This window comes from Megalobrama amblycephala, linkage group LG8 (genome assembly GCF_018812025.1).
Source record: "Megalobrama amblycephala isolate DHTTF-2021 linkage group LG8, ASM1881202v1, whole genome shotgun sequence".
NCBI lineage: Eukaryota > Metazoa > Chordata > Actinopteri > Cypriniformes > Xenocyprididae > Megalobrama > Megalobrama amblycephala.
This window is the reverse complement of record NC_063051.1, coordinates 19,333,678-19,356,813: the sequence shown is the minus strand read 5'-3', so window position 1 is coordinate 19,356,813 and position 23,136 is coordinate 19,333,678. Positions and strand designations below refer to the sequence as shown.

The window sequence follows — 23,136 nt, the reverse complement described above, 5'->3', positions numbered from 1 at the left end:
TAATTCTCACTTTAGATTAGGTCACAGAAAATGAGAAAATGTCATTAAGTGCTCCAAACCAACCTTCATTAGACATTAATTGCATTATTATTAAGTGTTCCTTTAAAAAAAAAAAAAAAAACTCTAAAAAAAACTCTAAAAAAAAATATATATATATATATATATATATATATATATATATACACACATATATATCAGTCATCCCTCATGACTGATGAACAATCTTGAAGTCAACTTGAAATAATAATGCTGAATAAATTTTTTATAATCTTTAATTAAAATGCAACTACTTGTTTTTCCTCTGAAATAACATTTCTTATCAAATGGCATCACTTGGATAGTGTTAGCCAAGAGCCTAAATATTTGTTTAGGCAAGATCTCATTCATTGTGACTTTATTCTGTTATGTGACACCCACTTTTCATCATCCAGTGAGTTGAAGATGAAGTCCTGGCCTATAGTTTTGTCAGTAATTATCATGTTTACGGAAGGAAAAAGGGTTGAAACAGCAATTCACATTGACTTATAGTAAATAGAGCGAAAACATGGAAGCGAAACAGCTAAACACATAGCTGCTCTTTAACCTACATCTTTACTGCAGTTGTGGAAGTGTTAAGGGATGGTCGGTCCAATGATATAGATCTTGTAGGCCTAAAGAGAGGATTAGGGCACCTTTTCTGCTCATTGCGTTGTGTGAGCACACCCTTTCACTCCCTTGTACAATCCCAAATTAATGAGGATTAGCTGGATGGGCTCTGGCCTTTGAAGATGACTGAATTGCTAATAGGTTTATCCCCCTCCATCGCACCATTTTAATGGAAATGCTGCCGAGCATCAACGCTGCGGCTCCAGTGTTATTCCGCTCCCACACCGTGTCAGCTGTTTCCCCAACCAATGTCTGGAAACCGTACGGAAGAGCGCGTGCAGTTAAAATCCAATAAGCTCAACTGTGCCCATTAGCTTTGTGTAACTACTACGAGGTATGCTGAGAATGATGGAGGACTTTTCTGTTTGCGTATTGAAATATTGAAGTGACTTGTGGGTTTTGCATTCTTTAGGTGGAGGCAATAATTCTTAAGTGGCCGCTATTAGGGCAAAGGGAGATGGCAATCTTGATATAATAAACCACCCTGCGGAGGGCTTGGTTTTAGTCAATCTTTCTTGCCGTGCCTCTGTTGAAGGGAGTGCCGGAGCCTTGACAAGCCTGGATCAAAGACAGCATGAGGTTCAGTCATTCCAGACATCTATTCAACTGCAGTCAAGATTAACCCTGGGGTTGACAAGATTAATAACTGCCCTGGACACCAAATTCTGAGCCAAAGCAGCTGCACATAGGCCTCTTTGTCCCCACTCAGTTGAACGCCGGTATGTTATTGCTTACAATGCTATGGCTTGTCATTCATTTTAATGTCAACTTGTCTGTGAGGATTAGATGGTGTATAGTCCAAACTTGGGGAGTCCTGTTGATTTGCAAAGTTCAAGCACTGTTTATTGCTGATCACGTAGCTTATTTCTGTTGTTGCAGTGATACAGGCCGAGACTAAAGTGGTCGCAGGTGTGACGAAACAAACAATTCCAACAATAATTTAAATGCTAACACTTTACAATAAGGTTTCATCAATAGTTAACTACATTAGTTAACATCAACTAACAATGAAAACTGTTTCTAAAGCATTTATTAATCTTAATGTTAATTTAAACGTACTAATACATTATTAAAATTAAATGTTCATTATTAAAATTAAATAAATTATTAAAATTAAATCTGTTAATATTATTTAATGTACCTGAGCTACCATGAACAATGTTATCAGCGCATTTCATGCTATGCAGAGTTTATACGGACAGTCCTCAGTCACGGAGCACCGCAAACAAACAGCAGCCACCCTTTACAGTTCTTACCAAATCAAAACGATGGGCTTATGCTGCGTTCATGCCATAACTACAGTAATTATGAGATGGCAACCCGGGACGTTCTAACCGGAGCTGTTCAGTCAGACTCGGAATTATGCGTATCCATGTCTACAGTATCAGTCAACACCGAAATAAATCTGCAGCAGTCAAGTACAAGCTCTCTAAGTTTGCGTTCATTATTATTGTAATGTTATATGCTTTGAGACATGAGGTAGTTTAACGCCATCTCTTGTGATGCTTTGCTGAGAGCAGATGTGTTTGTGTGTGCGTTCATGTGTTTTGGAGGAGGCGTGGCTTTGGATTGCAATTTGCAGGGAGGGTGGGATTTTAAGCTTTCAATGCTAGCAGGCTAACATTAGCATTTCCCAGATCACCTACTGCACCTTTAAAGCAGAACTAAGTAACTTTTTTACCTTCATAAATAGTTTTCTAAGTCCTTACGATGGTTAATTGACTTGTGGTGTGTTTGAGGTGAGCACTACCCCCCTCTGGCACGTCTACGCCAGAAAACAGCACTTGCAAGTTTAGCTTCGCCGACCCGACACAATCTCGCCTCATGTTCACGTTCATGCGAGAGTGACAAAATGCTTTACGGTAAACAATGTATATATCATGACTTTATAAGACAATTTCGAAAATTACCCACCTCCATTGAGATTTCTTGTACTGTATTTGCAAAACTACTGCGCTGTTGAGCGTTGTAGTCATTGTAGTCCAGAGCTGCGCTTGGAGTATTTACAACCTGTAGGGGGAGCTTCGCAAATCTTACCGAGTTCCGCTTTAAATCAGTACTTCTAAAGTGGGACAGCTCAAAATGAATTAAAATTATTTGCCAAAACAACTAAAAATCTAAATATTTCTTATTTTAATTCACCCTATTATGAAAGAACCAGGAGTCTTGGAAAAAAAACATTTGCAATTTTTTATGAATATACGTTTTTCTAGTTATGCCAAGCTCTAGAATATTTGATTAGGTAGAACTTATTTATAAAAATATTTTTAAAAATCCTTTATCCTTATCTGGTTGTTTGTGGTTTTCTTGATAAGTCATGGGGCCTTCAAATGTTGTTTTGGACAATGAGGTTTGGAATGTTTTGAATTTGCTTGTGAGTGAGCAGTTAGATTCAAACTCACTTTAGCCTCATAATTTAGCCTTTATTGGCTCCTTCACTAAATAGTTCATTATTGTTCACTTTATGAGACTTTTATTAGTGTATCTATTGACTGCTTGTGCATATGACAATGTGTAATTTAAGATACATATTCATAACAGAGTTGTATTCATTTACTAAATATTCAAAGTACAGTCATTGTTTGGTTAGGTTGAATTGCTCTTTGATTAGGTGAAATGTTGGAACCATAATAATAGTCCTGTGTATTATTTTGTAATCAGTTTTCTTACCTCAAAGACCTTCCTCTCAAGAGTTTCACGTTTGTTGAGAGGGTTCTCAAGTTACAAGCTGCGAAATTCCTCTTTGGCCTGGGCAAAGCTGTGAAAGCCATCGGGGCGGTTCAAAAAACAAACCCACCACACCGGGGAAAGACCTGTGCTGGTGCCCGGTGTGCTATTTGTGTTTGTGCCTGTGTTTATTTTACAAGAAGGGTCTGAAATGACAAGTTTCTTCTTTCACTTAGTTTTCCACAGCTTCTGTGTCTGAAGCTTTATTCACAAAGGTGGGGCTCATCCATACATCACCCACAGTTTGTTTTGCTTTTTATAAACATGCGCTCGTGATGAAATTCCAGGGCTTAGGTGAGTGCGGACATGTGCCGTTTCATCATCTTTAATGTGGGTGACCACCCTGACCTCAGTCTACTCCTCAGACATATTACACAGTGACTAAAAGAGCTGCTTCTCTTCTTAAGTGTTAAAGATCATCAGTCCTCCTGATGGCAAGTGATTTTTGGACTGAGTGGGAATCAATCACGTTGTTATGACACATTCCACAGGGATATTCTGTCAGGATTGCCATGGTAATGAGGCGAGCAAAGAGCAAATATTGTCATTATGAGGAACTTTTGAGCTTGTAGGCTATTTTTGATGGTTTACAATGGTAAGGTGTAGACAAAGATTTAATCTTCCATGTCTCATTTAGCTGGGAATTGGGAGGCTTACACAAAACATTTGCGGTCCTATTTAAGCAAATGTTTTCTGGGCTTTTGTGCTGTGTGTAATGCAAGTGTTGGCTAAAGATGTTTATCTAATGTTTATGCCCACAATGAGCATCATCTTGGCAAAACATTTGAGGCAACTGTACATTTAGGTAAAAGGTACTAACTAAAATGCTTTGAGAAATCCACCAGAAACTTGTGAGTTCTGTGAATATTCTCTCCTTCTTTAGGAGCTTTGCCACCAAAGGAATCACCTGGTGTGTGATCTCAGTTTTGAAAGAAAGACAAAATTGGTATAATTTACATTAATTGTTTAAGTGAGCATAATGTGAGGGAGTTGACTTTTTAACTTTTTTTTTTTTTTTTTATAGCCAGCACCCCCCTATGCATTATCCAGTTCTCTTACCGAATCGGTGAATTATTTTAAATGATTCATTCATAAACTACTGAACTTCATTCATGAACTACTGTCACAATGCTGAAAAATTACAGTAGCATCACTATTTTTAGTTAGTTATTTAGTTTGTGACTCCCTAACACTGATATGCTGTTATTTGGATGAACGTAGATGTATTTAACCAAAAATGGTGATTATGGATAAATTGCCATTTTCTCCTCCATATTTCACTCTAGGTGCTCCTGACTTTTATTTGTCACCTTTCAGCAACTGTTCTCTTTTTTTTTTTCCCACACAGAGAATCTTCAACTCCTTTGTGTACACAGAGAAAACTTCAAATGGTGAAACAGAGGTGCAGCAGGTGAGTTACACAACATCCCTTGATATTGAGTGTGTGTGTGTGTGTGTGTGTGTGTGTGTGTGTGTGTGTGGTCTAGAGGGGCAAAGGACACCCATTAAAATTCTACAGTTGCTGTCTGGCTCTCTTTGAAGAAATCTTTGTGCTTTCGACTGCTGCAACACTAATTCCAACCTCTATTGACTGCACCGTGTCCCTCCCTAACAAGCTCTGGAAAAATGAGATGGTTGCTCTTCCTTTAGCTCTTCCTAACATTAATGCATCTGGCCCATGATCAAAACTATCTGATTAGAAACCATTTTAAAACTCTGCAGCAATTGTAAAAGAGCCTGTACTATTACAAATATGTTTGTCTGTCATAAGTTTGTCTGTCTGGATAATATTTAACAGAACAAGACATGAAAATTATGTATTTGTATTATACACGTGGCATAATGTCTATTTTAACACTGGAATTGTTTAACACTGGAATTGTCACATTGTGTTAGATCACTACATACTGTAAAATGGTTACATAAAGGAAAGATATCACATCTTATCTTTTTACAATTTTTAATCTGCTGAAATATTTGTTGTATTTTTAATTCATTTTAATTGACCAGATTGTAATAAAACATTTTTTTTTTTAAAAAAATAAGTTTCCAACTTATGCCATTAAGATTTTTTTTTTTTTCCGGTCAGACCAAATGATTTGGCTTTCTACCAGATTATAATAATGAACAAAATTGTATATATAAAAATGGTACCTTCATTTTTTTTTTTGATATGTACAAAAGTTGGCTAGTTTTAAGATATTTAAATTTGAATAATTGTGTAAGCTACCCTTGACCTTTGGATGTCTTTCAGAGATCGTACAAGGGTTTTGCTTGATTTAAGAATTAGAAATAATTTTTCAATAATTTATAGTTACAATTTTTTGCAAAACCCAGTCGGATCTGCCCAAAATTGTTTATTTCTCAAAATTAAGGCATTTTTGTTATGCATTCATAAACTCTGCTGCTTATAAGTTTACATACCCCTTGCAGAACCTGCAATTTCCTTTTTTTAACCTTATTACAACAGCTATATTCCACAAAACAATAACAGAATTTATATAATTTATCCTGTTTAAAAGTGTACACATCCTTGGTTTCTTAATATTGTGTATGTTGCCTCCTTGAGAATCAATAACTTATAGTACAATTTTGTCTTGTGAAGCACACACATATATGTTGTGTAGTTTCTCTAACTAAACACTATTTTTATGATCTCTTTTACTACTTTTTTTAAAATGTAATTTTGTGTAAAATGTATTATTTGGTGAGGTGTAAGCACGTTTATGAGCAAAAGCGTGTGTGCAGCACCATGTATCATGATGATGATGATAACCTAAAAAAAGTAAGAATAATTTAGTCCACCATAACTTTTCAATCTAAAACTATGGGAATGCATTTCTTATAAGAAAGTAGGCCTGTCATGCGCTAGTATGATTTATTCTTGCCATGGGCCTCTCCCTCATGCCTACTCCAGCTTCTGTTTTTGCTGTAAGGCATAAAGAGCTTTCGATGTTAATACACTGTTCTGCCCAGCCTCAAAACAAATCAGCATGAGTGGCAGAAACTGCACATGTACCCTCCAAATGTGTTTCTCAGCGACACACACGCCCTGAGCAAGAACGGACAGGTTGTTACTCTTCACTTGGGTTTCCGTGCCAAGAGAAGCCCTTTTGTGCGAATTATTCCTGTACGCTGTCTCTCTCTCTCTCTCTCTCTCTCTCTCTCTCTCTCTTTCTCTCACCTGCAGCTATTTACCGGCTGCTGGTGAGAGATTAAGCCGTTCGCTGGCAGGTTTTTCTAGTGAAACCTCGACAGCTAATTGCCAAACAGGGTTTTTGGGGGTAGACGCTGATAAACCGTTCTGCCCGCTGAGGCAATCGAGACCTGAAAGTGTTTGATTATGAAGTGACTCGAGCTTTGTCATGCTATAATGCTGTTTTGTTGTTCCTCATTAATTGGCACTGGGTGTACTCCTATAAAAAGTGAAGGAGACGCAGGCGAAGAATTAAAATGATTGCTCACTTGACTATTTTGGAATTGTTAGGTGTAGCCGACAAAGTGGAACATTTAAGTGTTATATTTAAGAGGAACGTGTGAAACAACACCTTTTCCGCTGATGAAATTGTCAAGTCAGCCTGTTCTCATTTTTAATACAATGCAAAGTTACGTATAGCAAAGTGTAACCCACACAAATGTAACATTTTCATAGTATGAAATTTACAAATGAATGATTGTTTTATTATTTTATTATTATTTTTTAATATTATTATTTTGTGGTACAGCCTAAATATAGTGTATTGTTGGTTCTATAAGCTGCATTGCATTAAATTGACCTAGTTTCTGTTTAATAGAGCTCTTCAGTTTGCTGTTCTAAAATCAGGAAAAGAATTAGCATTTTCAGGCCTTGTGAATTTCTAATGAGTTGAAGAATAAAGAATAAAGAAGAATAATTGTTGATTTGAATAAAAATAAATCTGTGGATTGTTCTGTTTTGTTCTGGAACACAAATATCACATTCATACCTCAATCTTTTCAACTGTTGTGTGCTTTTTAAAACGTAGGTTTCTTCAGTGGTTATCCACTTCAAGCATGTAAAATCATATTTATGCCTCCTTAAGTGATTTTAACCACAGACCTTATTTTTCCCATGTATTTGAAAACCTTCTTAAACCCATTAGAAATTCCCAAGGACACCCAAAGTGAATTAGCCTTCCATGTTAGCCAACAAATTTGCTTGAACAGCTCCGATTGACACTAGTTTGTGAAAAATGCTTTATGGTGTCAAGTCCAGGTTGCTTATGTGTTTTTTGTACTGCTTTGTATTGTCTTTTGCTCTATTTATTGTTTTTAGTTGACAGTCTAGTTCTAGTTTTATTATGCATTGTAAAGGTTATAAAATAACACCTTTTTAGATCTGTAACTACAAATCTCATTATTTTGGGTTCCTCTAAAAAAAAATTGACTTTCATCAGTTGCTCGTTTGGCAATGCCGTCAACATCTGCCAGTCTTTTGTACGCGCACAATCGGTAATGAAGGCCTGGTACTAACGTTCTTGCAAGTTGAAAAGGCACCCCAGTGGAAAACGGCACCAATTAGGATCATGTCCATGTCTTGTAAAAACACAAAGACAAAGCAAGCCTGTCTTCTCTTAATGTCACCATTTTAATGAGATCGGACACAGACCCCCTCAAATATCCCAGACTGATTTTCACACAGCTTGTAATGAAAGATATTTATGAATTAGGTAATTTCTTTGATATTAACTGTAGCTTGTATATCTCGTTTTTAATTAAAAAAAAACAAATGTAGCTGATCTTTTACCAAAATTCGTTGTCTCCAGGAATGTGAGTACAATAACCTATAACTTTAAAGGTGCCATCGTTACGTAACAGTCGGGGTGTACGCCCCCAATATTTGCATATGCCAGCCCATGATCGAGGCATTACACAAGGGCAGCCAGTATTAATGTCTGGATCTGTGCACAGCTGAATCATCAGACTAGGTAAGCAAGCAAGAACAACAACGAAAAATGGCAGATGGAGCGATAATAACTGACATGATCCATAATAACATGATATTTTTAGTGATATTTGTAAATTGTCTTTATAAATGTTTCGTTAGCATGTTGCTAATGTACTGTTAAATGTGGTTAAAGTTACCATAGTTTCTTACTGTATTCACGGAGACAAGAGCCGTTGCTATTTTCATTTTTAAACACTTGCAGTCTGTATAATTCATAAACACAACTTCATTCTTTATAAATCTCTCCAACAGTGTGTAATGTTAGCTTTAGCCACGGAGCACTATCAAACTTATTCAGAATCAAATGTAAACATCCAAATAAATACCATACTTACGCGATTAAACATGCTGCATGACGAACACTTTGTAAAGATCCATTTTGAGGGTTATAGTAGCTGTGTGAACTTTGTTTATGCAGTGATAGAGTCGAGAGCTCAGGAGGGGACGGAGAGCGTGAGAAATTAAAGGGGCCGCAGCCTGAATTGGCGCATTTCTAATTATGACTCAAAATAGGCAGTTAAAAAAATGAATAAAAAAAAATCTATGGGGTATTTTGAGCTGAAACTTCACAGACACATTCAGGGGACACCTTAGACCTATATTACATCTTGTAAAAAAACGTTCGATGGCACCTTTAAATTATCTTCCAGCTCTTTCGACACTTGAAAGCTTGATTACATTCTCCGAAATTAGATGTACTGCTGTTATTTTCTGACCTGTCTATGCGCACGTTTCCCTTGGCTCATGAACTTGAAAGAATAGCAGTAATAGCTGAAACAGGCATCTGATTGGATGTTCACGGCCAATGGGTCATGGTACATTACTCCAATCCAGGACTTGGAGGAGGACATTTATCTTTTTTTGCCTTAAAATTCGACTCCTATGAAAATTGTTAATGCAAGAATTATGTCTTGTGTTTGCATGTTTTGGTTTACTAAAACATCTGGTGAGAAGAAAGCAGTTCATGTGTCTGTAATTTATGTCCTGTGTGGGGGAAACTCTTAGCTGAGCTGTTGCTCTACTTAATAACTTTCTCCAGGGAACTCCAGTATGCATCGAGTAAACCAGAATTCACAGAAACATGGTTAATCAGCCGTAACTCCTTCACACAAGTGCAGTATAGACCCAACGCAAAAACAACATCCCAGTTTTCTGAAACCTCTTCTGGTTTATGAACTTGGTTTTCCCTTATAGCACCAAACCATTTTCCCAATGCCTGTGGCACTGCAGCAGCTGACAATGCATGTCTAATGGTGATCGATTACTAGTCTCCAAGGTTAGTTCAAGCTCTCTTTGATGTGGAGTGCAGGCCTAGATTTGGAAAGTGAATTAATCTCAGCTTATTTCACAGGACTAATGGAAAGAGACTTCTCGAACAAGTAGTGATATTTGATCATTTATGCTGCATTTATTTACAGTCAAGCAGTTAGTTAAATGAAAATCCTCAAACATTTCAGTCTAGACTTCTATTTTTTTATTTTATTTAATGTATTTTATTTTATTAAAACAGTTTTTGGTATAATTATGTAAATATTTTTTTTTTTTTTTTTTTATGGCTGATTTCTTTTTGTACCAAGAAGTGAGAACAGTGTATACTGACATTTTTCGAACAAAAATCTTTCAGTGGCAAAAATTAAGTCGAATACCTAAATTGAAATATCAGTGGAACAGTTACTATATTACTGTAACATACTGAACAGGGAGACATTATACAAATTTGAAGTTCATAGTTGTGTAGGTATTAATATGTTTGTTGTTGTATTGTTTTCAGCTAGCGAAAAAGATCCGTGAGAAGTTTAACCGATACCTGGATGTGGTAAACAGGAACAAGCAGGTGGTTGAAGCTTCTTACACGGCCCACCTCACATCCCCTCTCACAGCCATCCAGGACTGCTGCACCATCCCTCCTTCCATGATGGAGTGAGTACTTGTTTATTATACCTTTTAATTTTGATAATCTAACTTTTTTTTTTCTCCACAGAACTTCCAAAAACAGCACAATTTTTGCATTTTAAAGTGCATTTAAAGCATGTGAATTTGATGCGTCATCGTATGTATGTGTAACGGGTGTGACTAAGCTTATGTCAGTGTGAGTGAGGAATGCATTTTTAAAACGCCGCAAATATTGTGTTTAAATAAGTGAAAGGCAATGATGGGTTAGCCGAGTTGTCAGACTTCGCTTTCAAAACTAATCTCTTTTTCCCAGAGTAGTTTGCAGATTAGTTGCTCTTTCTTTTGTCTGCTTTGTGTCTTGACTGTCCCTCCCTTCTGTCTGTCTGACTGACTGTCTCACTCACACATCCAGTCTCATATGTTTGGCTCTACACTTCTGGATTTTCATCTTCTCTGCAACCCTTTATCTCTGTTTGAAGGCTTGTTCTCTATCATCCAGTGACCTTCTCAGCTATGTCTTTGTCATTCTATATCGTTTCATATTTTTCCTGTCTGCATTTCCTCACTATCATCTGACATTTTAAAGGTTCTGCTGGTTATTATGAGTAAATTAAGTTGTTTTCCTTTGTCTTTTTTTTCCCGCTCTGTGGATGTGTTCAGTATTCCTCAGCTCTGTCAGAGAGAGAGAGAGAGAGGCCATGTTTCCACATGATTTGGTTGAAATTGAATTAGATAATAAATTAGATTAGAAAAGAGCACCCACAGTCATTGAAATTGTGGATAGGGCCTATATTAAAAAAAAAAGAGAGAGACCTGGTAAAGTAGTGGAAATTAATAAAATAAAAATTGATCAGTTAAATTGGTCAAAAATGTCAGTAAATACATTTATAGTGTAACTAAAGATTTCTATTTAAAAAAAAAAATCATGTTTTTTTTAACAATTTTTTTTGATTGAACTTTTGATTTAAGAAAGATTCCACAAAAATATTAAGCAGCTGTTTTCAACATTGACAATAATAAGAAATGTTTCTTGAGCATCAAATCAGCATATTAGAATGATTTCTGAAGGATCATGTGACACTGAAGACTGGAGTAATTATGCTGAAAATTATGATTTGCATCACAGGAATAAATAAAATGTTAAAATATATTAAAATAGAAAACTGCTATTTAAGTTAAAATAACACTTGTATTTCTGATTTTCATGTATTTTGATAAGTTTAATGCAGCCTTGGTGAGCATAAAAGACTTTAAAAAAACATTTTAAAAAATATTATGTATGCATATACATAAAAATTGGCTAGAAATTGATCTATATTGCTGTCAAATATAAAAAAAAAAATCCTTTAATCCCTCAAAATAAGTTTCCTCTGTCAAAATGTGCAATTTTCAAAAGATCTCTGAAAATATCTCTGTCCCCGAGACACAGAAACATCCTTTACGATGTGTTGTAGGAAAGTAAAGTTACAGTAGGCATTTAGATGAGCAATGTTTTTTTCATTTAAGACTACAAATAGAAGTTTACTTCAGGTTTCCACTATGTCATCCGGTGTCCAGTATCAAAGTCAAAGCAGTGTAAATGCCACCTGAGGCTCGATTTAAAAAGCATGACGAGTTGGCTAAGAGCTGTTTTATCCTGCAAGACAACACTTGGATGTATTTATGAATGACACATCATTGGGCTTACACCTTCACACACCTGTCCAATCAGCTCTTCGATCTTTATCTAAACCGCCTCTTCAAGTTTTCTTAACAATGGAATGTATTATACGCCACCTTGATATTATCATGTTACATCCTGTTTGTGGGTTTTTGAAAACCCTTTGGTGAACAATATGATATACATTTTTAAATGAGTAGAACTTTTTACAGATATGTTTAAAATGGTGTATACTTACATGATATGAAGAGTCATGTCATTCCAGTCATCTTTAAAAATAAATAAATAAAAAAATCTTTTTATTTTGCATAAGGGTGGTCTACCCTCATGGTGGCCACCACATTGAGATCACATGACCTGCCGTGTCCTATCAAAGTCTCTTTAAGTTACTTCAGTTCACTCGATGGCCATCTTGATAATGCTATTTCTATGCAGATTAAAGACATACTAGTACAGCTCTTGTGTACTTGTTTGGGGAAAGACTGACATCTCCAAAAATCTTGTTTGTTTAAGATTTTATTTCAGTAATACATTTTTAAAAGCAATCTGAAAATATAGGTTTCATAAAGTTACTTCTTTAGCTTAAATCACAGTATAAAATTGCAGCATTTTTAGGCCAAGATCACTATAGTATTGGACAGTGAAACATAAAATACTAAATTAAAGATGACATCACACATTTGCCCTCATAAAGGGTCACAAACAAAATGCTAAGTGCTATGATTAATGTAAAAATAAACTGAATGGATGAAAATGTCATTTTCAGACAAGGTTTATAGAGATTTAAAGCTTCCATATGACATCTGCTCTGGCATTGTGTCCTCTAACAGACCCCAGTTCAGCTGCCCTCATGAAGCCCAGTCACGGCCGAAAGATCAAATGTTTCACACCATATCGATGTCACATCCCCATCATATATCCCAGCGGTGTCTGTTCTCCCACGAGCGCTGACCTCTTGCACAGGAGAATGCTTTAATCAACACTCACCCCCACTGCCTCCTGCTACACTTAACAAGCGATGAAACCGTCTAGAAATAGCTCCTTACTCAGGACGCATGTGATCGCTCTCTCTCTCTCTCTCTGCTTAGGGGGATTTAAGTGTCGGTGGAGTGTTAAGCTACATTTATGCATTGCCCAAAGGATGGACTTCAAAATTAATGATGTTGAAGTGTCTGTGTGCATGTGGAGTCTACAGTCTCCACATGCACAATTGATAAGGCTGGAGTCTTTATCACTACCATGTGTGTTTTTTTTGTTTTGTTTTTTTTACATGTACCATGGTACCAAAGTACTTTGGAGAATATGTATATGTGTGTGTGTAATATAAATAAATAAATTATATATATATATATATATATATATATATATATATATATATATATATATATATATATATATATATATATATATATATATATATATATATATATATATATATATATATATATATTAGGGGTGTCACGAGATGAGACGAGATTCGAGTTTTGAGATTGAGTTCACAAGACGAGACAAGATTTTTACGCACTATTTTTAAGAAATCCTCAATGGCGAAATACATGACTACAAAAAATATTCTGCACGTGTATTTGAAATGTTTTAACTAATCATCTTGTAATGAATGTCATTTCAGTTCTACTTTCTATGCAGTAAAAGACAACAATACTCGAGTACTATAAAAGGTTTTGCCACAAACTCAACTGACTGGCTTCTCTTCTGTATGATTTCAGTCTCTTTAGGCCTTACTGTACATGATTTATGAGCTTCTACAACTTTTGACCTCCTAACTGAACTCCTTTCCACAAACTGATCATAGAAATAAAAACAGTATAAATAAAAATGGTAACACTTTACAATAAGGTCTCATTTATTAACATTAATGTATTAACCAACATCAACTAACAATGAGCAAAATATTTGCTACAGTATTTATTAATTCATTGTTATTGATTGTTAGTTCATGATAGTTCACAGTGCATTAACTAATGTTAACAAATGAAACCTTGTTGTTTGTGCTCAATAAGATTAAGAGAAAACTGTTATTCATTTTAATGGTAACACTTTACAATAAGTACAACCATAATCGCACTCTCTCAATATTCAAAGTGCAAATAAGACCAAATTTTTCTTTGATACAGAGCTAAGAGATGGTTACAACTACACTGCCTTCCTTTGCTTTCATCAGGGAGCCGCTTTCAAAATGCGCCGTTTGAATGCGCGCTTGCGTTTACTTTCACTTTCAGCGATCGCAACTCTGTAAATATGGAGAGGCGGCGACCGTTATCCAACTGAATTAAATGTTTTTATTTAAGTACAAAGCAAAACGACAGTGGAGGCGTAATGTAAACGTAGTGGTGGCATATTTTTTCCTAATCCTCCTAACACTCTGCCATGGCAATATCACGAGACTACTTTTCGCCTCGACGAGAAATCTCGTCACATTTTAGTCTCGCGAGATCTCGTGACACGAGATCTCGTCACACCCCTATAATATATATATATGATGCTCACGACAGTTAATGGGTCAGTGCTGCATCATCACGAAAGTTTAAGTCTTGCCAATTTAAATATTCAAGCACGTTACTCATGTGCCCAGAAAACGTGTAAATTGTATAAATATGATTCTTAATGAAAGATGCATTAAATTAAATGCTTAATATTTCACAATATTACAATTTTACTGTAATTTTGATTAAATAAATGCAGTTTTTTGAATGGTATAGTGTATAAATTATGTGTGTGTGTGGCGTACAGTGGTGTTCTGAAATGAGGCAAACAATGTCCTCAGTTTATTTATTTTAAATTTTTTTATAAATCAAATGTAAATTCACGTTACTCTTAACGGTCACATTTTCCCCGTTAAATGAACTACTTTACATTACATCAAAAAAGAAACCAAATACAATTCTATTGTAATGTATTTTTAAATTAACAATGTAATTAATGTTCTATTTATTAAAACCAAGTCAATCTCATCAAGTACTTAGAGCACCTTTAATTTCACCAAGCTGATCACTAAAACCCCCGCAGTCATCATGTTTTCAGGTCTTTTCTAATTTGATTTTGATATCATATAAAGCTGGATATGATATAAAGATATATTTACTTACTTTTCAATTAGTCATCCCATTGATGTCATCATTTTGTTTATTCAGACTGACGTGACAGAACGCGCACGTAAACAAGAGGCGGGATTTATCGCGCAAACCAATCATATCCAATCATAACCGATTATATCCAATCATAGCGCGATGGAGGCATTGCCTCCTCTCACTTGACTTCCCCCCATTTATTTTCTATTACCCCCCACAAAAACCCACCACATGCTTTAGGGGCTCTGACAATGTTCCTTTAGAAAAACGTTATATATATATAAATGTAAGAAATATATATAATGTTTCTTACATTTAAACAGGCTTTTTATTATGACACAATCCTGGTGTTTGTCATACAGTAAAGCAATTCATTCAAATTTTCTTTTATGTGGTGGGAGAAAACCATTTCAGAAAAGTTTTTTTTTTTTTTATTATTATGGCAATGAATTCAGACTAGCACAGTAAGTACATAAATTGCATCACTCTCCTTTTTTAATTTTTTTTCAATTGGATCTTTGTTTTTCCAGTGCTTGCATTTCTTTATTAGGGATTCTACCCCCACAAACAAACTCTCATTCTCTTGATCTCCTTTCCTCCCTCATTCACTCTTTTTCTCATTCCCTGTTCACTGTTAATCTGGTCTGTTTCTCCCAATCCTTTTGGAGCCAGTCCGTTTGGACAGGCTCTGAGCCTGAGCTAATAAAGACAGCGTTACTGTGAGAGAGAGAGAGAGAGAGAGAGGGATGCAGAAAGGGAGCGAGAAGAGGGGCTTAAGTCACCATAAAGGGGTCTTAAATGCTGCTCTGCCGGACTGCATGCTTTCCTGAGTCCATGCAGGGTGAAATAGGGAACCTCTTTTCCCATAATCCCCCTTGAGCCTCCCTCTTAACTCACGGAGACTGCTGCGCTAATGAAGCCCTGCTCTGATAGACGCAGTGAGAGTGTGAGTGTGTGTGTGTGTGTGAATGTGTGTGACAGACAGAGCTGATACCGCAGTGGTACGTGCATCTTATCTCCGCCGCGTGGCGAGACGTCACCTATCGGCCAGCACTCTATTAGCCTTGGAATAGAATCACAGGGACCGTCAAACATGAAGTGCCACTAAATGAGGAGTTCATCTTGGTACATAAGGACAGCTCTTCACTGAGTTTTGATATTAAGAGGCTGAAAGCATTCACAGCTCATAAACTGTATTCATAGAAGATATTAATGTCTGTGTATTGACACGGATTAAACCTTTGTGTAGAATTACTGTTAAAATGCCTGATCATACATTTAATTGTCATCTTTCTGACAGTATGCATTATAATTAACCATTTTACTATAAGCACAAAATACTATTTTGTGTGTTTTTAGGAATAAAAGGTTTGTCTTTCTTCAATTGATATTCAATATCTCGACTAGGTTGATCAATTGACCAATATTTGCCCTTTTTAAGATACCTGCACGCTTGGGCCAGCAGAAGTGTTCAATCCCCCACTGTAAAACTCAATAAGTTCAGAATACTCAAAACATTTGAGGAAACTAATTACATCAGAACATTTAAGTAAACTAACTCATTTTTTTTTAAGTTAGTAGAATTTGTGTGACAAGTGGTGCGGGACCGAGAGCTGTGGAAGCGGAGCAAGGCCAGTGTGGTGCACAGGTGTCTCTCATTAACAATCACGTCACCGGCATCCCTTCACTCCCACAGTTCTCATCCCACTCATCATAATGTTAATTACATACAGTTCATTTACATAAACATCACATTCAGATCTTGGTTAAATGTTAGATAGCAAATAACACATGCTATTATAACTATCAAAGAGACTGTCATTATATGCTTGCATGCATATAATCAAACAACATACAGTATATGTGGTCTTAAAAGTTTTGCAGCCCATCCTCAACCTAACCACAAGCTCTACTCTTCACCACAATGGTAACTCTACAAAACTAACATAACAAAATCCCCTGTAAATACCAACATAACACAACATTAAACACTAACTTATGTCTCCCTATGTTAATCTTGTGAAAAACACACAAAATAACACTTATTTTCCTAATGCAGTCTGACGTTAAGCATGCTGGGAATTATAAATCTGCTGCAACTCAATCATATTAAGTTCAGATTAATACAATACAATTTTGAGTTCATGCAACTTTTTCTATTAAGTACAACAAACTTTCATTATTATTTGAGTGAAAAGAACTTCACTGTTCGGTTTTACAGTGCCCTTTGTGTCAGTTATAAGTTTTTATTTCCTTTTTTGTGCGTGAATTTAGTCTGGTTTGAACTAGATGATGTGAAATAATTTTGTTGTATATTTGTATATTAGGCCTATGTTGTATATTTTGCCTGGTGATACACATCATGAAGTTTTTAATAAGAATTTAAATGCATGTTCTGAATGTAACTTTTAACATTTGTAGTGATTTATTATAATAATTTAATTATTAACAAAATCAAATTAGCATTCATTTGAATCAGTGGCAGTTGGCTTCAATTTTTAGGATAATTTATAACGTGTTTGAAATTGAAATATGCAATTAGAAGCGAACGGCAGATGTGTTTTAAATTCGTGGTTATTTTAGGTCAGATGCTGTTTTTCCCCACCCGAGGGCTTGTTTTTCCATTTATTTCTATTTTTTCCTGTTCATTATTTCTGAATGTTTTTGCAGAGACCCTAATTTGCATGTTGAACTTCAATCAAAGATAGGAGGAATAAGTCTCAAGCTTTTATTCAATATATATTTTCTCCCCTTCTTTCTCGCTCTCGCAGTTTCTTTTCCCCCCTTCCGTCTTTTGCTCACTTGCTCTCCCGTCCTTTTTCTGATGTAAAATTCAAAGCAGCTTGCAAATTTATTTTTTATCTAGCACATTTGCTTTGCCACCACATGTAAAGTGTGTTGAAGGAGAATTCTAATGACTAAGGCCTGATGGGAATTAAATGTCTGAAGTTCAAAGCGCTTTGCACATCACAGCAGCTGTCAATCAAACAGCAGCCCCGCTCCGGCTCTGTGAGACGACGATAATAGGGGGAGAGAAGTGAACTTGACGGTGAGAAAGACACTAGTTTAGTAATGGGTGATAGACAAGAACATGCGTAGTTCATGTGACAAGGACGAAAAGGGTGCATGTAGATGAGAGCAGTGCATTGTGGGTATTGTGTGAAGAAGAATAGAATGATGTATGCAGTTTCTGCCATAAGACCACAGTCGGTTGGCAGATGATGAGAAAATGATGGCTGGTGTTGTTAGAGAGATAGTGTGTGTGTGTGTGTGGCAGTGTGTATGTTGAGGCATACGGAAGATGAAAGAGAGTGTGGCAGTGCAAAATCTCTGGAGACACTGCTTAGATCAGTGCTCGATTAGTGCAGGCAGAGACCTGAAACAGCAGCATTATGGGACTGCTATGAAATGTCATTCGTTTGCCACACATTCTGAGTAGATAAGTCATGGTTGTTGATTACAAATCTAGTTGGGTTCCTAAACACTTACTGCAATTCAATCTACATCTAACTAACCATGTAACTGTGCATAGTTAGCATAGATGGGATATTAAATAGCAGCCAACTAGGCAAAAATAAGGAGATGCTTCCCATATCTTTTGTAGTTGATGTCACAAAGCCATTCGTCCCATCAAACTCTTTTCTTTCTCTTTATAGGTGCCCTAGAACCAGTTTTTACAAGATGTAATATAAGTTGTTAATGTGTCTGTGAAGTTTCAGCTCAAAATACCCCATAGATTTTTTTTTTTAATTAATTTTTTTAACTGCCTATTTTGGGGCATCATTAACTATGCACCGATTCAGGCTCTGGCCCTTTAAATCGCACACTCCCTGCCCCCTGAGCTCTCGACTATAATACAGTGCATTTACAAAGTTCACACAGCTAATATAACCCTCAAATGGATCTTTACAAGATGTTCGTCATGGATACTGCATGCATGCATCGGATCATGTGAGTTTAGTATTTATTTGGATGTTTACATTTGATTCTGAATGAGTTTGATAATGCTCCATGGCTAACGGACTAAAGTTAACATTACACACTGTTGGAGAGATTTATAAGGAATGAAGATGTGTTTATGCATTATACAGACTGCAAGTTTTTAAAAATGAAAATAGCTACAGTCTTGTCCCCGTGAATACAGTAGGAAACGATGGTAACTTTAACCACATTTAACAGTACATTAGAAACATGCTAACGAAACATTTAGAAAGACAATTTACAAATATCATTAAAAATATCATGTAATCATGGATCATGTCAGTTATTATTGCTCCATCTGCCTTTTTTCGCTATTGTTCTTGCTTGCTTACCTAGTCTGATGATTCAGCTGTGCACAGATCCAGACGTTAACACTGGCTGCCCTTGTGTAATGCCTTGAACATGAGCTGGCATATGCAAATATTGGGGTCATACATATTAATGATCCCGACTGTTACGTAACAGTTAGTGTTATGTTGAGATTCGCCTGTTTTCCGGAGGTCTTTTAAACAAATGAGAGTTACATAAGGAGGAGGAAACAATGGTGTTTGAAACTCAATGTATGTCTTTTCCATGTACTGAACTCTTGTTATTCAACTATGCCAAGGTAAATTCAATTTTTGAATAAAGGGCACCTTTATTGTAAATTCATCTGTATCTTTATAAAAATTAACTGTGCTCTCCATGGCGACGAGGACTTTTCAGCAAATGGATTTCTAGCCCTTGCATTAGCTTTACTACTAGATATATTTATGGAGATTAGAAATCCATTAAAAATCCGCACTGTACAGCTATGATCAGCTGTTTGGCTGAGCTTTCGATGTTTTGTTATGGAAAGGCCAAAGCTGATCTGTTGGTTCTCGTCACATGACCTGCGGTGTGCTTGCGGCATTCTGAAAAGTTGAGAATTTTTCATCTCAATGCACCTAGAAAACACACCATGTGTGTCGCGACCGTGTCGCTTCCATTATGAGTGTGCATTTATTATGAATGGATAACTTTAATAACATTGTAAATGTCTTTACTGTCAATTTTGATATATATATATATATATATATATATCCTTGCTGAATAATTTATTAATATCTTAAATATTCGTACTGACCCCAAATGTATAAACAGTAGTGTTTTTTTTTTTTCGATTTCTATTTGTGATATTTATACTTAATGTGTAAATTTGTCTCTTCATGCCTGTCTAAAAGTGTTGAATGCTGTGAATAAAATCAAAAGGATTCTCCCATTTGCTCTCTTGCTCACCCTTCTCCTCCCAGAGTGCATCACTCCATCTTTCTCTTTCATCTTCAGAAGAAGAGCAGTGCAGCTGGTAGAAATAGATATTGATGCAGTCTTCCTCAGGGGGTTTTATCACAAAACTGTAAAAGCTGTTATTATAGCATGGGAAACACTTCAGCTTAAACAAACAACACTCACCGATCAATTGCAGGACTGTGTTTGCCTCAGTGTCACTTTCTAATTATCACCAGTTAAAATGATTTGTATTGATGTTTTGTCTTCTCTCTAATTTTAGATTCGACGGTAATTTTAACGCCAATGTTTCGAAGACCATCAGCTGTGATCGGCTCTCCCCTACTGTCAATAGCCGAGCTTTCAACCCAGGACGAGACCTCAACTCTGGTGTGTATAACACACACACAAACACACAGTGTCTAAGCTTCAGAAACCCAAAGCCAATTTTCACTTATCCAGCTGCTGCCATGGCAACCATTTGCAAAGAACAATATTGCTTTTCTGACGTTAAATCTTCAAAGATTTTTTGGCCTTTTGAGTGCAACAAAAATGAAAAAAGCTGTCGAATATGTGACCTTGCTCACTTGTGTGTGGAAATACTTTATTTTCTCTCCTCTCATCTCTCTGTTTTTATTCCTCCCCTTTTTACTGACCACAGCTTTGTACCTCTGTGCTCTTTTCCCCTTTATATGTGCTCTACCTCACCAATCAGGAAATGTTTTTATCACTTTATACACTGAGCCAGTGTCAACACTTCCTCTTCATATCAGATACATCAGTGTTTTTGCAATGGGGAAGCCCCCCAAACCTCCTGTAAGTTTTTTAGTAATTAAAATGCTATTTATTACAACAGAATGTTTATGATGACATAAAGGTAGTCAATAAGTGAGTCATTTAATTCAGTAACCACTATGATGGATTCAGCAAGAAGTCTGATTCCAACTGTGAATCTGATTATTTCACTGGTCCCACTATTATATATTTCACTATAAAAATATCTAAATTGGTGCCTAGGGACTCCAATGAATCATTGTTTGTTCAACTATCCAAATGAACTGATTCATTAAATATGAAAGAAAGGGCATTTTAGAGTACAATAACAGCACAACTCATTCTCAGGTTTAGCACTAAACACGGTTGCATTTATTTTCAGCCACCTTAGTTCAGACTCTACCTCTTTCTGGCCTCATACACTCGCTCTTATACTCCAGAACAGATTATCCCAATTCATCTTCATACTGATGCTTGTTTTTGTAAGGCAGTCATCAGGAGTTCATGTTACCACTCTCCCTCCATTTGTCATTGAATACTGACCCCGCTAACCATGCAGGCAGTCATCAGTCACATTTGATCTGTGTTAGTCTAAACATTGATGAAAAGAGGAGGGGGAGAGAGAGGGGAAAAGAGAAGAAATAATTAAGAGGGAGGGAAAACCTGGAGAATAGAGCGATAAAGCAGAGAGAGAAAGATATGGTGTTGTGTTAGAGTGTGGTGTGAAGTCTGTGATTTAGTTTTTAGGGTTGCTTTCTGTTTCCCAACATTCCCCCATTCGGTGTCCTTTGTTTCACCTTTTACTCCTCTTCACATCTCCATCTGTTTATTTCCCAGAGTTCTTTAAGAGTTCTCTTGACTGTCACATGGCTCTGTCCCAACTGACGTATACTATATAAGCACTAAAAGTATGTACTTTTCTGGTGTTAGAAAAGTGCATACTATTGGGATCATGAATATAAATAAATGTATTTGTAAATATTTGTATTCAGCAAAGATAAATTGATCAAAAGTGTCAGTAGAGAAGCAAATTAGTGCTGTGGTCAAATTGTGTTTGTTTGTTTTTTTCCATCTACAACGTTTAAATCAATTCTTTTTGCTAGACATTTTGAACAAATCATTCATTTATTTATTTTATCTCACCTAGACTATTGCAACACTCTATACTATGGAGTAAGTCAGTCCTCTCTAATGCATCTCCAGATGGTCCAAAATGCTGCTGCCAGGTTGTTGACAGGCAGACGAAAGTTTGTTCACATTACGCCTATTCTGACCTCGCCACACTGGCTACCAAATAAATTTGGAATTGTTTTTAAAATCCTAATATTTGTTTTTAAATCACTACATAATCAAGCGCCCTCATATCTCTTAGAAGTGATTTCCACCCACAAACCAAACAGGTCCTTGAGATCTGGCAATCTTGGTCTCCTCTCCGTTCCCAGAACTAGGTTCCACTGCAGAGGCTGTTGCTGGTCCTAGTCTCTGGAATAACCTACCAATTTCTGTTAGAACGGCTTCCTCTTTAGCTAGTTTTAAGTACTTACTTAAAAAAACATTTATTTTCAATAGCTTTTAACCAGGTATCACTTATTTACTGTATTGTTTGAATTGTCTTTCTATTTTGTCTGATTTTATGTGTATTGTACTGTCAACCAAGTTGTGTTAAAAGTGCTTCATAAAGAAAAGTAGTAAAGAGTTTTCCACTAAAATTCCATTTCAAATAAATACTGTTCTTTTGAACTTTCTATTCATCATGGAATCCTGAAAAAATCATGGTTTCCCCCCAAAAAATATATTTATATATTAAACAGCACAACTATTTTCAACATTGATAATAAGAAATGTCTCTTGAACTTCGAATCGGCATATTAGTATGATTTTTGAAGACTGGAGTAATGGCTATTGAAAATTCAGCTTTGCCATCACAGGAATATATTACATTTTAAATGTATAAAACAGAAAATAGTTATTTTAATTTGTAATAATATTTCATAGTAATAAATAATAAATGCAGCCTTGGTGAGCATAAGAGATTTCTTTCAAAGAATCGTACCGACCCCAAACTTTTGAATGCTAGTCAGTATGCCAGTTTTAGCATATGCTACCACCAATTATCCACAAATAGTTGGCCTTCATTTGCCAAGCTAATCAGCTTA

General features: G+C 36.0%; 1 protein-coding gene across 2 annotated transcripts in view; it reads left to right on the top strand.

The window, feature by feature from the left end:
• The window catches only part of cachd1 (cache domain containing 1), a 79,846-nt gene that overhangs the window by 25,111 nt on the left and 31,599 nt on the right, over positions 1-23,136 (top strand). For both annotated transcript variants that reach the window (XR_007186165.1, XM_048199910.1), the window contains exons 2-4: positions 4,721-4,783; positions 10,110-10,258; positions 20,490-20,596. Coding sequence is in view for 1 of the 2 variants with exons in the window: in XM_048199910.1 (XP_048055867.1) it covers positions 4,721-4,783; positions 10,110-10,258; positions 20,490-20,596 (319 nt within the window). In the remaining variant the exon portion in view is untranslated. The remainder of the gene's footprint in view (positions 1-4,720; positions 4,784-10,109; positions 10,259-20,489; positions 20,597-23,136) is intronic.